The 15,436-nt window shown below is 41.2% G+C and overlaps 1 protein-coding gene across 3 annotated transcripts in view; it reads left to right on the forward strand.

The window, feature by feature from the left end:
• Nucleotides 1-15,436, forward strand: part of MED14 (mediator complex subunit 14) — a 38,829-nt gene that overhangs the window by 17,526 nt on the left and 5,867 nt on the right. Inside the window, exons 13-29 of one of the 3 annotated variants that reach the window (XM_079974487.1) lie at nt 1,875-2,034; nt 3,558-3,752; nt 5,282-5,416; nt 6,397-6,473; nt 7,090-7,253; nt 7,365-7,511; nt 7,623-7,714; nt 8,570-8,722; nt 9,107-9,376; nt 10,222-10,359; nt 11,077-11,185; nt 11,404-11,535; nt 12,044-12,226; nt 12,809-13,044; nt 14,189-14,368; nt 15,082-15,189; nt 15,291-15,416. In XM_079974487.1, coding sequence (XP_079830613.1) covers nt 1,875-2,034; nt 3,558-3,752; nt 5,282-5,416; nt 6,397-6,473; nt 7,090-7,253; nt 7,365-7,511; nt 7,623-7,714; nt 8,570-8,722; nt 9,107-9,376; nt 10,222-10,359; nt 11,077-11,185; nt 11,404-11,535; nt 12,044-12,226; nt 12,809-13,044; nt 14,189-14,368; nt 15,082-15,189; nt 15,291-15,416 — 2,605 coding nt within the window. The remainder of the gene's footprint in view (nt 1-1,874; nt 2,035-3,557; nt 3,753-5,281; nt 5,417-6,396; nt 6,474-7,089; nt 7,254-7,364; nt 7,512-7,622; nt 7,715-8,569; nt 8,723-9,106; nt 9,377-10,221; nt 10,360-11,076; nt 11,186-11,403; nt 11,536-12,043; nt 12,227-12,808; nt 13,045-14,188; nt 14,369-15,081; nt 15,190-15,290; nt 15,417-15,436) is intronic. The other 2 variants (XM_079974488.1, XM_079974489.1) reach the window with 2 other exon arrangements.

Consider the following 15,436-nt stretch of genomic DNA (forward strand, 5'->3'; position numbering starts at 1 on the left):
TTAACTTGTTTGTAAGTGTTGGGTGAGATGGTCAAGATAACATTAACATCACCAAAGGGGTGGGGAGTGGGCAAATGGGTAAAAAAGGTCAAATATGATTTACTGTGAAGTGATTCACACACTAGAGCAAAAGACTAATTTGTATTTGCTACCACGGAATGTGGCAATGAGTCACCAACTTGGGTTTTGAAAGAGAAATAGGCAAATTCGTAGAGGTTAAGGCTGTCAATGGTTATTAGTCATGATGGGTATATACTTCCTCCAGGGATGCCTCTGAATATCGGTCACTGGGGAACAGCAGTAGGAGAGAACAGCAGTTCTCATGTTCTGCTTGTGGCCTTCACAGAGGCATCTGGTTAGCCATTGGTTGGGAAACAGGAAGCTGTGTTAGATAAAACTTTAGATCTGGTCCACTAAGGTTCTTACAGGCTTATGAACCTAGTTGCCATTTTGGCAAAGCTGTTAAAATTTAAAATATTGCTGCAATGTGGCTTTGAAAGTGGAAGGCTCTCTAAAAATGTCCTTATTTAATTCCAGTAACTTTATTTACAGATGCAACAGAGCAAAAGAAAAGTGTTCATGCTAGAATTCCTTGTTTAAAATCTTTAGGTTTGTTTGTGAACATATTAGTTAATAATTTTATTAGCGACTGGCAGTGGCGTAGCGTGGGTTGTCAGCACCCGGGGCAAGGCAAGTAATTTGCACCCCCTAACCCGTGGATTTGCGCCCCCTAACCCGTGGATTTGCGCCCCCTAACCCGTGGATTTGCCCTAACCCCAGATGTTGCGCCCGGTGCGGCCGGCCCCCCCTGCACCCCCCACGCTACGCCACTGGCGACTGGTGCCCACAGTTTATAAATAACTCAATTACTATGTGATATTTTATACCAAGGAGAGAAGCAATCGGACATTTAAAAGCAAAAACAAAAGCAGATTGCAAGCTACTTTTGGTAGGCACTAACTTATCCCTACTATATATTAAGTACCATATAAAAGGTAAAGGTACCCCTGCCTGTAAGGGCCAGTCTTGCCAGACTCTGGGGTTGGTGCGCCCATCTCACTCAAGAGGCCGGGGGCCAGCGCTGTCCGGAGACACTTCCGGGTCATGTGGCCAGCGTGACATCGCTGCTCTGGCCAGAGCCAGAGCCAAAGCCAGAGCCAGAGCCGCACACGGAAACGCCGTTTACCTTCCCGCTTGTAAGCGGTCCCTATTTATCTACTTGCACCCGGGGGTGCTTTCGAACTGCTAGGTTGGCAGGCGCTGGGACCGAACGACGGGAGCGCACCCCGCCGCAGGGATTCGAACCGCCGACCTTTCGATCGGCAAGCCCTAGGCACTGAGGCTTTTACCCACAGCGCCACCTGCGTCCCTAAGTACCATATAAATTATCCCAAATAAGAATTGTATTTGTGTAACTTGCAAGTCCCCAAATGTGACAGTCCTATATACAAGCAAACTCTCATAAGACTTGCTAATGTTGGGTTTGTGTTGTGAATACACATGTAAAAGCCTCCATTCCTATAGTTATGAGTCAGTAAACATGAGTTTTCTACCATATGTACAGTTTTACCAGGCAGCTGCAACTGATCTTATGCAAATGTCAAGTGTGTGTGTATAAGGTACATAAACATGTCTGCCATCTTCACATCTTCCTTTTGAAGTACACATGTAAAGTATTTTAGATGTGCACCCAAAAAAACCCAGAATTTGTATAGTAGCCCTGTGAGAACAACTTTTTTTTTAATGCAAGTCCTGTTCTGTTCTGCATGATTGCAAAGAGGTCAAAAGCAGTCTAGAAGGCAAATTAGCAAGGCTACACTCTATCTAATGCAGAAGTGCCAATGTTTTTGTATGTTCTTTTTTTTTCAATTAAGGTTTTGGCTTGGACAGCAGCGTTGCAAACAATCAATAAAACATTTGCCTACAGTCAGCAGCGAAACACTACAGCTAGCTAATTACGCTATGCACCCTGTGGGAAATCTCTCCAATCACAAACTCTTCATCAAGCTCACTCGACTTCCACAGTACTACATTGTAAGTGAATGTGGAATCTTCTTATGAACTGGACCCTTAGAACGAAGGAAGCAAAATGTAATAGGCTAAGCTGTGACTACTGCTTTGATTTTTACCACTTTGAATTGCCAGAACATTGCAAACTAGCAGTTGGGAGTGTTTCATCACCACTCCTCCCACTTTGCCCCAGTGGCTGCAATTTTTTCTTTTTATTTCCTAGAAGCATTCTGTACCCAGTGGCTGTGTGAGTGGAAAGCAACTTGTGTAACTGCTCTTTCTCTTCCCCTCCTCCCCATGTACCCTCTGGAGAAAACCCTCCAGGGAGCCTGAATAGTGGAGGTTGTCATGTGGCGTTGAAGTGAGAGATTGATGGAAATCAATGGCGCAAGCTTCCTGCACTCCGTTTAAGGCGATTCTCTGCTCATTGCAGCTGCCCATAGCACAGCCCTTGGATTTGGGGAAGAGAAATAAAGGCTATGCAGACTGCTTTCCAGTTGCACAATCATTGGGTGCAGTTTATTTCTGACTAGGGGAAAAAGTTGGGGGGGGGGGTCATGTTGAGAGGCCACTCGATCCTCCAGAGAGTATAATTGGAGGCTGCAGAGAGGATGAGAAGAGAGATTGGTGGCTAACCACTTGCACAATTATTGGATACAATCCAATTTAATTTAACACTGGCAATGGCAAACTTCTATATTCTAATTGGGGGACACTGTTTTTGACAAAATTATGTATTGCACATATTGTTGAGTCCAGCAATGTAGTAAGGAAGTACATAACTTAAAATGAAACTATCTTTTATAAAAATGCTTCATGCGAAATAAAAAATGTGAAAGTGTGGAATCTATTTCTTACAACTAACAAAAATGTTGAGTAAAACTACAGGCATGTATTGATTAAAATTTGGTAGAGTGACTAGTGAGTAGGCTGCTTTGGGGCTGGATCAGGCATGGATCAAAGAGGTGGGAAGCTGGGCAAATTTAAAAAGTTGTAATTGGTGGCAATACATAGAGGGCTTTTTTTGGTCATACGAGTGCTTGTGTATTCGAAATAGGTTTTTCTGTTTGTATTTATTTATGAGCAGTAAATCTCTCAGCTCCCCTCATATCACAATTAGCTTTTGAAATGTACCTCCATTTCAAAAGCACTTCATTATGAAGTATTTGTGGTGGGTAGTTCAGGAAATGCAATTCTTAACTCCTGTTTGATATGCAGACCTAGTTGCGTATAATTTACCCAAGTCATTCATTTACAATAAGGTCTGCTTCAATTCCCCACCCCACCCCCATTTGATTGGAATTTTTTTCTAAAAGTCATTGTTGAGTGGTTTACAAACCTTTCTATAAATTGTAGTTTGATCTTGGCCATGTTCATGCAAATACCCAAATTGTGTTAGCTAGAATGTTTAAACATTTGAACTATGTGCTCATTATGAGAGTTCAGGATTTCTTGTTGCAAACTTGTTTAGTGCTTTCTGCAATGACAAGAGTTCTTAAATCTGTGAAAATTCTCAAGCTCCCAATGTAATTTTTTTAACAATTTAGGTAGTAGAGATGTTTGACGTTCCCAACAACCCCACACAACTGGAATACAAATACTACTTTCTTTCTGTGAGCTATGCTGAAGGAGATGACAGCCCTGCCACTGCAGTTCTGCTGCAGCAATTTAAAGCAAATATTGAAGAGCTGGTTTTGGACACAAAAAGTGGGAAGCAAGCAAAAGGTGGCACCAAGCGCAAGGTATGGCTTTGAGAGCAGGCAGTTTTTTTAAATTGGCATTTCCAGAGAAGTACCAGTCTGTTAACAGCAAAAAACAGCAGAGAGTCTAGTGACACGTTAAAGGCTAACAATTGTATTAAGGCAAAATAAATAGCCAGATTTATTATGGCATAAGCTTCATGCCATTATAAAATTGTTAATCTTCAACGTACTACATGACCAGTTGTTGTTTATTTAGTTTGTTTCCTACGTAAAAAGTCTTGGAAGTGAAATGCCAAAATACAATGTATTGCAATTTTCAGCAAACCTCTCAATTGAAAAACATCACCACCACACCAGATATGTTAATCTACAAAAATCATTTGCCACATATGCAATCTTTCCCCTGCACAACACCAGCATGAACACTCAAATTATCCTAGTGTAAGCAGATAATTATTGAGGTACATCTTGGTTTCTGGCTGAGTGAATCATGGTCAAGAATAAGTGCGACTAGATTTATTTGGTTACAAGGCAGAAATGGAAGAAATTGGGTTTGAGGAGCATTCCAGTATCCTGCCATTCTAGCCATCATTCTCCATATTTAAATAATGGTACTCAAATTACCTTAAGTATTTAATGACCTAGTCTTCTATGGTTCAGTAACTTGCATACAGTTTTAAAGAAATTTTCACAGTGTTATGTAAGTAATGCTTGCTTACATCTTTAGAGGCAATTTCTAAAAGTACATTATAGGAACATGCTGCTGTATGGCACAGCCACCTAGGAACCTGAGTATTTAGTTTCCTTACCTAACATGGAAACATTAAATCATGAGGATAGATGCATTTACTAGTATGTGTGTTTTCTTGAGTTGTAGCTTTTAGGGCTGTAGAACTGATTCAGAAAATATGAATCAATTAATCCTTTAGCTTTTAAACTGTGCAAGATTTCATGGGAATAAAACTATAGTTTTGAAGTGAAAATATGTTTATAGAAGCATGCATATGTCTCAGTAAGCCCTGTCTGAGGAAAAGTAGTTGTGGGCCCCTATGATAGAGGGCAGGGCTAACCAGCTGACATGGCCATGGTGTTGTGTGAAGAATTTTCACGCCATCTTAAATTCAAGCTGGTCTGCACAGTACAAATGTTCCTTTGCCTGCAGAGTTTCAAACTGTGCTGGCAAAGGAAGCATTTCTCTTTCTGCTTTATTTGCCCACATGATTTGAAATCTGACCGCTTGACAAAGAAAGCAGAGTTTTTAGCCATTGGCAATCTATGTTTGGCAGGGATGGGTTCCACTTGGGAATTCTTGAGTGGAACCCATCCTATTGAGGCTTGCATTTGGAGCCAGAAATTTAAAAGACACCGAACACAAGCCCCTCTTGCCAAGCGCAATGGAAGGCTCCAGATAGTTCCTTTGCAGCTGCCTCACATTGTCAGAGGCATCCCTGCTGTTGCTTTACATGAAAAAGGCGAGTTCAGTGCTGTGACCTGTATGCCTATAATTAGAACTTTGAACCCAGCTTTTAACTGCACCTGGCTAAAAGAGGTTTCCTGCTATTCTCTAGTTGTCTGGTGATCCGTGTCCCACTGAACCCAAGAAACCAAAGCGGTCTGGAGAAATGTGTGCCTTCAATAAAGTTCTAGCTCACATTGTAGCAATGTGCGATACAAATATGCCATTTATAGGACTTCGTATGGAGGTAAGTAACATAATTTCCATTGTGTGAGAGATGGTCATGTTGACAAGTCTTTTTAAACAGGGACTTTTCTTTGTATGGAAAAGAGCCTAGACCTCAGCTTCAATAGTAGGGAGGAACAATTAGACTGTATAGCCATTGGGGATGAAAGAGATTCTTGCTTTAACTTTCCTGTTCAGCTATGCTAACTGCAGACTTAGGCACAAAGCTCAGGGTTTGCCAGAATGTGAAGAATTTAGTCATAGACCAGAAAGCATTGTGCTCAGCTTGGTAAAACACTTTGCTAACTACCATAAATATCCCTTGGTGTGTTGGGTTTAATTGGTTTTAGGGATGACTTGCCCGACAGACCTTGGGACTTGCAAATAAATTATTTGTATGGTAATTTGGGGAAACTTATGTAGAAGAAGTTGGACGTATTAGGGGTGAGGAACCTGTGGCTGTTCAGATGGTGCTGGTTTACAACGTCCATTGTTACTACTGATCATGCTGGCTAAGACTGGAGGGCCACAGGTTCCCCAGCACTGTACATAAACTGGAAAGGAGGAGGTGTAGCCATTGTTGGGAGTGCAGTTTCTAATAATCTAATGGGTGAAGGGTTTGAAAAGTAGATTGAAGCAGAATTCTCAGCAATAATCTGCAATGAGGTAGGAGCATAGATCCTTCACTTAATGCTGCAGAAGATACTGATACCTTACTAGGTACAAGGAAGTTCAACTTTTTCCATTCTCTTAAATCCTTGTGAAGGGCTTCTCAGCCTGTCATTGCCTCTGGTACCATCTGAATCACTACCTGTGTGATATATAGCTCATACTGTAGACACTAAGGATCAGGTAGGCCATTTAATACCCTGTATTAGGACTGAACATGTTGGAAGTTTCACTTGGCTGAATGGGCCAGTTGTGGTGGCAGGGGGGATGCTCTTTAGCCTGAACTTTTCTCTTGCTATGAAAATATAAAAAATGTGGTTTGTTTTGTTTCAGCTATCCAATATGGAGATCCCACATCAAGGAGTCCAGGTTGAAGGAGATGGCTTCAGTCATGCTATTCGTTTATTAAAGTAAAGAGATTATGCCACACTTTCATTAATGTGTACAATATTCCATGAGTGATGGAAGGGGAGGAAAGTATTTAATATACAACATGTTGTAGAATTAAAACTCATCTTTTATTATATTATACATTTATTCATTTATAAAACGGAAAGTTTTACAACAATAGTTGTAGAGTAAAAAAAACACCCACCCATCTTCAGACACTTTTTTAATGCATACATAGTGCAGAAAAGTGAACAGCAGCTTGACACTAATTTTACTTCCTGCCACCACTTACTTATCCTTAATTTTTCTTAGCTTTATTTTATGTAGCAGCATCCTGGAGAAGTATCAAAACCAAACAAAATTTCACTACTTCCTCGTTGCTATGAATTATGTGAATTTTCTTTTTTCTCCTTTTTTTTTTTTTTGATTGATTAAAAATTGCAAAAATTGCTGAAAGATGATACCTCAGTATGCCGTTACTATTTTACACTTTTCTAGTAACTTCAGAGTTTCCTTGCAGGGACACATTTTATTGTACAAATTATGTCCTCCAGAAAACATTGAGCAGCTTACGTTGAATTGTTTGGCTGTGAGACTAAAATAAGTACATGGTCTTACCTTTATCCTTTTCAACAGAATTCCTCCATGTAAGGGTACAAGTGAAGAAACTCAGAAGGCTCTAGACCGTTCCCTTCTTGATTGCACTTTTCGACTGCAAGGTAGAAATAACCGCACATGGGTTGCTGAACTGGTGTTTGCAAATTGCCCACTTAGTAATAGCACTTCCTCCAGGGAGCAAGGTTAGTGTTCCAACTTACACTTGTTCTGTCTTGCACTTCCCTACTTTCTGTGTATGTTTTCTGTGTGCCAATGTGATTTGACCATATTGGACCATTTCTTTCACTTTGTAGGACCTACCCGTCATGTGTACCTGACATATGAAAGTCAATTGTCTGAACCAGTTGGTGGACGAAAAGTAGTTGAGATGTTCCTCAATGACTGGAATAGCATTGCTCGCTTATATGAATGTGTGTTGGAATATTTCAGATCCTTACCAGGTACATAAATACATTCTTCTTTGTTCTTATGTTGCTGTATGAGGTCTACCGAAACAATTCATATATCTATTTTTGTATCTTTCCCCTTCCACTTTCTTTCACCTTATGAAGAAATACCCAGCCATCTAAAAGTTTTCTCGGAGGTCCGAATCTACAATTATCGGAAGCTAATTCTTTGTTATGGAACTACTAAAGGAAGTTCAGTAAGTAATTTTTTTGGAGAAGGGATAAACCAGGATTTAGTTTCACTTTGGCTGATTTCTAGCTTGTCTTTATGTACCAACCAGGAATTGTGGTTTAAAATAAATGCTAGTCATTTTCTAAATAAGCCAACTTCTAACGATGGATAATGAAGCTGGCTTGTTTTAACAAACTAGTTTACTGTTAAAGTACCATTTCTGGTTCACAGGGAAGAACAAGATAGGAATAAGTGAAAATGAAAGTGAATTTGGGTCTGTTACTCTTCCTAGCTGTGCTAAACCATAGTTTAGTGATTACATGCACACCCTCCTGCTGAATTGTGAAACAGTTGCTTGCTTAGATGTTCAAAACAAAATAAAAAAATTCCTTCCAGTAGCACCTTAAAGACCAACTAAGTTAGTTCTTGGTATGAGCTTGGTATGAGCTTGGTATGAGCTTCAGACATGGAGAGACCTGGTCTGAACAAAGACATTGGATTCTTATCTCATTATACAAAGCCATTTTTCACCTTCTCACCCCTTGCTTTTTCCTGTAAGACCTATTGCAGTCGTTAAGAGTCGTCAACAGGCTCATCACAGCTATCTGCCAATCACCCAATCCCACCACCCTTCTGAGTAATACCCCTCCCCACCTTCTCACTATATAGAAGGGTCTGGTGACTTCTGTTTCAGTGTATCTGAAGAAGTGTGCATGCACACGAAAGCTCATACCAAGAACTAACTTAGTTGGTCTTTAAGGTGCTACTGGAAGGAATTTTTTTATTTTGTTTTGACTATGGCAGACCAACACGGCTACCTATCTGTTGCTTAGATGTTGTTGGATTATTTTCCATTAAAGCTCTTACTTGTTTTTTGTAGATCAGCATTCAGTGGAACTCTGCACACCAGAAATTCCACATATCATTAGGAACAGTTGGACCAAACTCAGGTTGCAGTAACTGTCATAATACGATCCTGCATCAGCTCCAAGAGATGTTCAATAAATCACCAAATGTAGTCCAACTTTTACAGGTAACTAACCCTTCTTCCCAACCTGCCCTTGGAAGAGAAATGTTTGATTCAAAATGCAAAAAGCACCAAAGGACAAATTCTGTTCCCAGTTCTCAGGAGTATCATTTAGCACAAGAGGCCAATAATGACTTGTGTGTAGGGCTGCAGGGGAGAATAAGCTCATTCATTACATATTTAACCTGCTGTTAAGAGTTTGCTTTTGATTAAAAAAAGAGTGTGTGTGGGAAAGGTTGATATGAACATTTAATACACAATAAATAAGACAGCATGTTCTTACCCCTGGTAAAAACAACTTTAAAGCTGCATTTATGCTGATTGTTTCTAAAGGCTAAGTATATTTAGTTGGCTATTGTGAAACTAAACAAGTTTTGTTTTTACTTGCAGGTTTTGTATGATACTCAGGCTCCATTAAATGCTATCAATAAGCTCCCAACTGTGCCAATGCTGGGACTGACGCAACGCACCAACACTGCCTACCAATGTTTTTCAATTCTGCCTCAGTCACCCACACACATCAGGCTGGCCTTTCGGAACATGTACTGCATTGACATTTACTGTCAAAGCCGTGGGGTGGTGGCAATTCGCGATGGAGCATACAGCCTTTTTGACAACAGTAAAATTGTGGAAGGCTTTTACCCTGCACCAGGACTAAAGGTCTTTTTATCTTTATTTTACAGTGTAATTAAATAAGGCTGGGGTCCCATTAATATTTCAGAAAGTTTTGCTTAAGAGGAAATGCCCTTTGTAAGGAGCTGGCAACAGCAGCTCCACCAAATAAATTTTATTTTTAGGACTCTAGGTTGTCCATTTCTAAGGGGATTAAGTAGCCTTCCCTACATTTCTTTAGGATATAATGACAGTGTTGGGTGTGGGATTTGGACAGTAACATCCTTCAGATCACTTTTGGGTGTTGTCACAACTGCTACTCAATACTTTTTGGCTACTGAAAGCCAAATTCAGGTAGCAAGATGGAATAGACTCCTGCCTGACATCTTGGAGAGCTGCTGCCATTCAGAGTGCTCACTGCTGGGCTGAATGGACCATTCTGTGACTTAGTATCTCATATCCATCATTTTATGGCGTTTTAAAAAACTTGAGTCTTCTATGAGTTGCGTTTTTTCAAGTGTAGTGCAGCTGATCTTATCGAAGTAACTTTCAGCTTGCTTCTGTCCTGGATGCCATTTTTTAATGGTATGGAAAAATCTTTAAAAGGAGTACTTTTAGAAGACATCTGAAGGCAGCCCTGTATCAGGAAATTTTTAATGTTTGATGTTTTACTATGTTTTATATATGCTGTAAACTGCCCAGAATGGCTGGGGAAACCCAGCCAGATGGACAGGGTATAAATAATACAATTATTTGTGATTTATGATCCCTTTCATGGAACAGAATTCAGCTGCTTCTACAGACACTGACAAGCTGAAATATTGATCTAGATGTCTGGTAGATAAAATAGGAAGACATGTTGACTCATAAATCTGAATACTCTATATCCACAGACATTCCTGAACATGTTTGTTGACAGCAATCAGGATGCACGAAGACGATCTGTCAATGAAGATGATAACCCACCATCTCCTATTGGAGGGGACATGATGGATTCTTTGATATCACAGCTTCAGCCCCAGCCGCAGGTTGTATGTGTGCAGTATAAGGCTCCCAGTATAAGGCTAAGCCCCTATGATTATGGTGATCATTTTTGACAAATGTGTATGTCCAAAGAGATAACAACAGCAAGTGAGGTCATATCCTCCTTGTTGTACTTGCGTAGCAATATTTATAGCTCTTCCTGGCCAACAGTAAGTGAAAACTTATACATAACAACATATTTTAAAATGTAGTGGTGATTTATGAAGACCTTGGGAGGGGGCAGAATGAGGATGGCAACTGACCTCTCCCCAGGCCTTAGACATTGCTAGAGCATATTCATGGAGTGCCAGAGGTTCTAAGTATTCTGTCAGAATCCCCAGTGAACCACTGTCAGTCAGTGTAGACACTGAACTGGATGAAGTAATGGTCTGAATTTGTGTAAGATACGTGCCTAATACATCAACGTGTGTAAGTTAGAGTGGATGTTGATGTCCAGTGCGTAAGCTGTTGGCTAGAAGCAGTAAAGTACAGACCACATAATAGACTTGGAGATATAATAGAAAGGGAAAATGGCTCTTGGAATCAATGGCTTATGTTGGTAGTTTGTGGAAAGGTAGTGTAAAGAAGTGAAATGCTACTCTAGAAATTCAGCTTTAATGAAGTCCAATGCCTGAGGACAGAACTTCTAAACATTAGATATTTAAGCATGTAGAATTGTTGGGATCTATATTTTACTATATCTAATAAAGGTCTTATTTCAACAGTCTTCAAAACAGACAGGAGCACCAGGGGCTTACCCATTGACATCACCCCCTACATCTTATCACAATACAGTCACCCCGTCACCTTCCATGATGCACACGCAGTCCCCAGGTAAGACGGCTGCCTTTTATGCATCGCCAGTAGCAGTTCATGGCATTTAGTGTTCCTAAGGTGTTTCATAAATGAATTGTGATGCGTCCTGTGTTTTTATAAATCACTGTACCTTCAAATAACCTTGACAACTTACTAAAAAGAGAGTTCTCTTTAAACTTGGAGAGGAATAGTTGGGCAGTACGTAACGTAGTTGCTGTCCTGAATGTCCCCTTTAGGAACGCTACATCCTGCAAACTCTCCGAGCGGTGCATTAAGAGCACCGTCACCAGCATCATTTGGTCCAACTCCTTCTCCTTCATCTCTTGGAATCACAATGGGACAAAATACGAACTATGCTAGCCCACATGGTAAGCCCATGACTTGTACAGCTGGATACTGATAGAAAACTGATACTTCAGATACCGTAAAACAAACAACCCTTTTTCCTGACTCTGGGAAAGTGCACTGCTCCATTCCCTGTTGGGATGCAGGCTCTGAAATGGCAGCAACTGTTTCTTCACACACCTGAACAGTTGCTCCTACTTAATCGGGAGCCGCTACTGCTGGCAAATCACCGGCTTTATCAGCCCCAACATAGCAGGGAGGCAAAATTGGAGCAAATGGTTTATAAAATCTCTTGAGTCAACAGACATTGTCCTGCAGCCTTCTGTGGTAAGCAGAGCAAGCAAGCACCCTATCAATGAATAGACTGAGCAATAAAGGATTGTTTTTTTAAGATTCACCACAATGTATGTAATCAAGGCATGTTTGATGTGTTAGGCTTTAGATAGGCAGGGTCTAGGAAGGCTATGGATCTTGGTGTACAGATAGTACACCCAGAGAAAGCTGCCTACAATTTTCTTGCAATTTCCATAGGTCCTATAGATCCTACTTCACCGTACACAATGATGTCTCCAAGCCAGCGTCCAGGGAATTGGCCAGGCTCGCCCCAGGTCTCTGGTCCCTCTCCAGGAGCACGCATGCCTGGAATGTCACCAGCGAACCCTTCTTTACATTCTCCAGTACCAGATGCTTCCCATTCCCCAAGAGCGGGAACAAGTAAGTAATATCAACAAGAGGTTGCAAAGCCAATAGAGGAGATGTTCGAACTTAGTATTTCACTACAAAATGCTGTTGACATGGTTATGGCAACCCAGTTAGACAAAGGCAGGCAGGCAGGCAGGGATAGCTTAATTGGTAGAGCATGAGACACTTAATCTCAGGGTTGTAGGTTTGAGCAAAAAAATTCTGCATTGCAGGGGATTGGACTAGATTACCCTCATGGTTCCTTCCAACTGTAGAGTTCTGTGATTCTATGACTGAGTTATTTGTTAATACAAAATAAACAAAGTACATTAATCAATCATTATTGTGATTTGAAGATAAGGTGACTGTGCAATCACCTTAACTCTGGAATAGTGGTCTGAGTAGTTAATCCTCTCCGTTTGCATGAGGGAAATAGAGGGAATTGGAGACAGCCATTAACTGTTTCTTAGTCTTTGGAATTGTTGGGGTGCTGAGTTTGGGAAGGTTTCATTATGCCAAGTCTTACAGGGAACTGCCTAGCATTTTAAATGTATGTAAATAGCCATGCATCCCTAGACAGGAAGAGTGAGGTGTGCTTTTTCTTATTTCTACTAGGTTCCCAAGTAATGCCAACAAATATGCCGCCACCTCGTAAACTACCTCATCGCTCTTGGGCTGCATCCATACCCACAATTCTCACTCACAGTGCCTTGAACATTCTTCTTCTGCCCTCTCCCACCCCCGGGCTTATGCCGGGGCTGGCCGGAAGCTATCTCTGCTCTCCACTTGAACGTTTCCTTGGATCAGTTATCATGAGAAGACATCTCCAAAGGATTATCCAGCAGGAGCCGGTACGTAAGGAATCAACATGTTTAGTTCCTTACACAATCACTTTAAATTTAGACTTCTCCTAGCTTCTGTGCAATAAGAGAAGTAAACTTTTGTTGTGCAGCCACAAGGCCTTGTGCTAACGGAACTGTTATGTTGGGTTCTGCCCATTGAAATTAATGAACTTGTATGACTCACTGCCATTACTTTTAGTAGCTCTACTATGACTTTGTTGGATACGGCCTAATAGGTGTTAACCATTCTGCATTTTAAGAGGTGTGAAATGGGATGCGATTTGTGATGTTTTAACCACATTGAGTTGGTATACTGCATTGCTGAAGTTGAGGACAGTGGTTTTTATTTTTCTGCCCATAGGGAATACTTTCTACAAGTCTGCCAAAGAACTCTTACATGTTGACTGTGGAGTCCTGAGCAGAAAATTCTGGGATGCATACTCAGTTTGTGTAAGCGGTGGTGGGGCTAGCTCTGCCCCCCCCCCATGCAAACTAAGACTGCATCCTTGAATCATTTGGAATGGTGCTCAAGTGGGCTTTCAGACAGCTTTTCCGCCATTATCAGTTTCCTCAGCAGGTAGCTCCTGGATTCCTAGCAATGCAGGTGGGAAACTGCTTATTTAGCACTCCTATTTGGAAAAACATGGTCCAAACTTTGGCTAAGCCGTAAACTCTATTATTTGCGTAGGACCATCCAGTATTTGCTAGGATTAGTGAAATAGGAATTTGTATTGACAAATCTCAGGGCTTGTAGGGGAAAGCCAGAGGGAAGAGTTGAATAATAATATAAGGACTGGTTGTTGTTTTTAAAAAAGCAGAAGAAGCACTTTCCTCTTAGCAGATAAGGTGGAGGGTTCATAAGACAATGCACCCTGCTGAGTCAATAGAGAGCACCTTGTTTATAGATGCTCTCATTTTCCCAAGCCTGCATGGCTAATGGTCAGGAATAATGGGAGTTGTAGTACTGCAACAATTGGGAACCCAAGATTGGGGAAGGCAGGTGGAGATGTACCTGACAAGCTACATGCAGCCAACCTTAAAATGCTTAGAACTTGGGTTTGTGAAAGTTTTGCTCCTGCTGCTTAGAGTACAATGAGGTGTGGGCAGCAGCTTATTTCTTGCATTCTAATCAACTGTCTTGGCTTTTAAACAGCTACAGCTTATGAACTCCAATGAACCAGGTGTAATAATGTTCAAGACAGATGCCCTGAAATGTAGAGTTGCCCTCAACCCTAAAACTAACCAGACCTTGCAGCTAAAAGTAGCACCTGAAACTGCAGGGCAATGGAAACAAGAAGAACTGCAGGTTTTGGAGAAATTCTTTGAAACCAGAGTAAGTACCCCATCTTAAGGTAAAGGTAAAGGGACCCGTGACCATTAGGTCCAGTCGTGGCCGACTCTGGGGTTGCGGCGCTCATCTCGCTTTATTGGCCGAGGGAGCCGGCGTACAGCTTCCGGGTCATGTGGCCAGCATGACTAAGCCGCTTCTGGCAAACCAGAGCAGCACACAGAAACGCCGTTTACCTTCCCACTGGAGCGGTACCTATTTATCTACTTGCACTTTGACGTGCTTTCGAACTGCTAGGTTGGCAGGAGAACCCATCTTACTTTACTCAAAATTCGATGTTTGATAAGATGTTTGAAAACCACGTTCATAAAATAAGTTCATAATACATCACACATATGTGATTCATGTCCAGGGAGCTTATCATGCAGAACATATCATGCAGATAATGCCAGTTCAGCACCTCCCTAAAAGCTGCCAGGCTGACATTGATGTTCCATGTGATTTTTCTCCTTTGTATGTTCCTGGTCTGATGCTTGTGTTGATCATGAACTGGGCCACTTCATATTCTTACAGTTTTCACCTAACTTTCCAGCATTTATTGTAGAGAATTCCAATTTGTGAGATTGCCATAATGGGAATTTCACATCCTTGTGTTGTTATTTTGATTTTAGTAGGATTTGTGATACGGATTAAGAGCAGGATTGAAGAATCATTGAGCTGCCTAAAGAAATTCTAATAACACATTGCATTCACTGTAGGTTGCAGGACCACCCTTCAAATCCAATACTCTAATAGCCTTTACAAAGCTGTTAGGGGCACCTCCACACATTCTCCGGGACTGTGTACACATTATGAAACTAGAGCTGGTAGGTTGGTTTTAACGTCTTCGCAACATTCTGTATTATTTCTCATAACGCAGACTGGATTGTTCATCTGTCTTTTTCTGTGGCATGTTTTATTGAAACAGTTTCCTGATCAGGCCAGCCAGCTGAAATGGAATGTACAGTTTTGTTTGACAATTCCTCCAAGTGCTCCACCAATTGCTCCTCCAGGAACACCGGCCGTTGTGCTGAAATCCAAAATGTTGTTCTTTGTAAGTAGAGCAACTAAGTC

Source organism: Podarcis cretensis, assembly GCF_951804945.1.
Source record: "Podarcis cretensis genome assembly, chromosome: 4".
In the NCBI taxonomy this organism is placed as follows: Eukaryota; Metazoa; Chordata; class Lepidosauria; order Squamata; family Lacertidae; genus Podarcis; species Podarcis cretensis.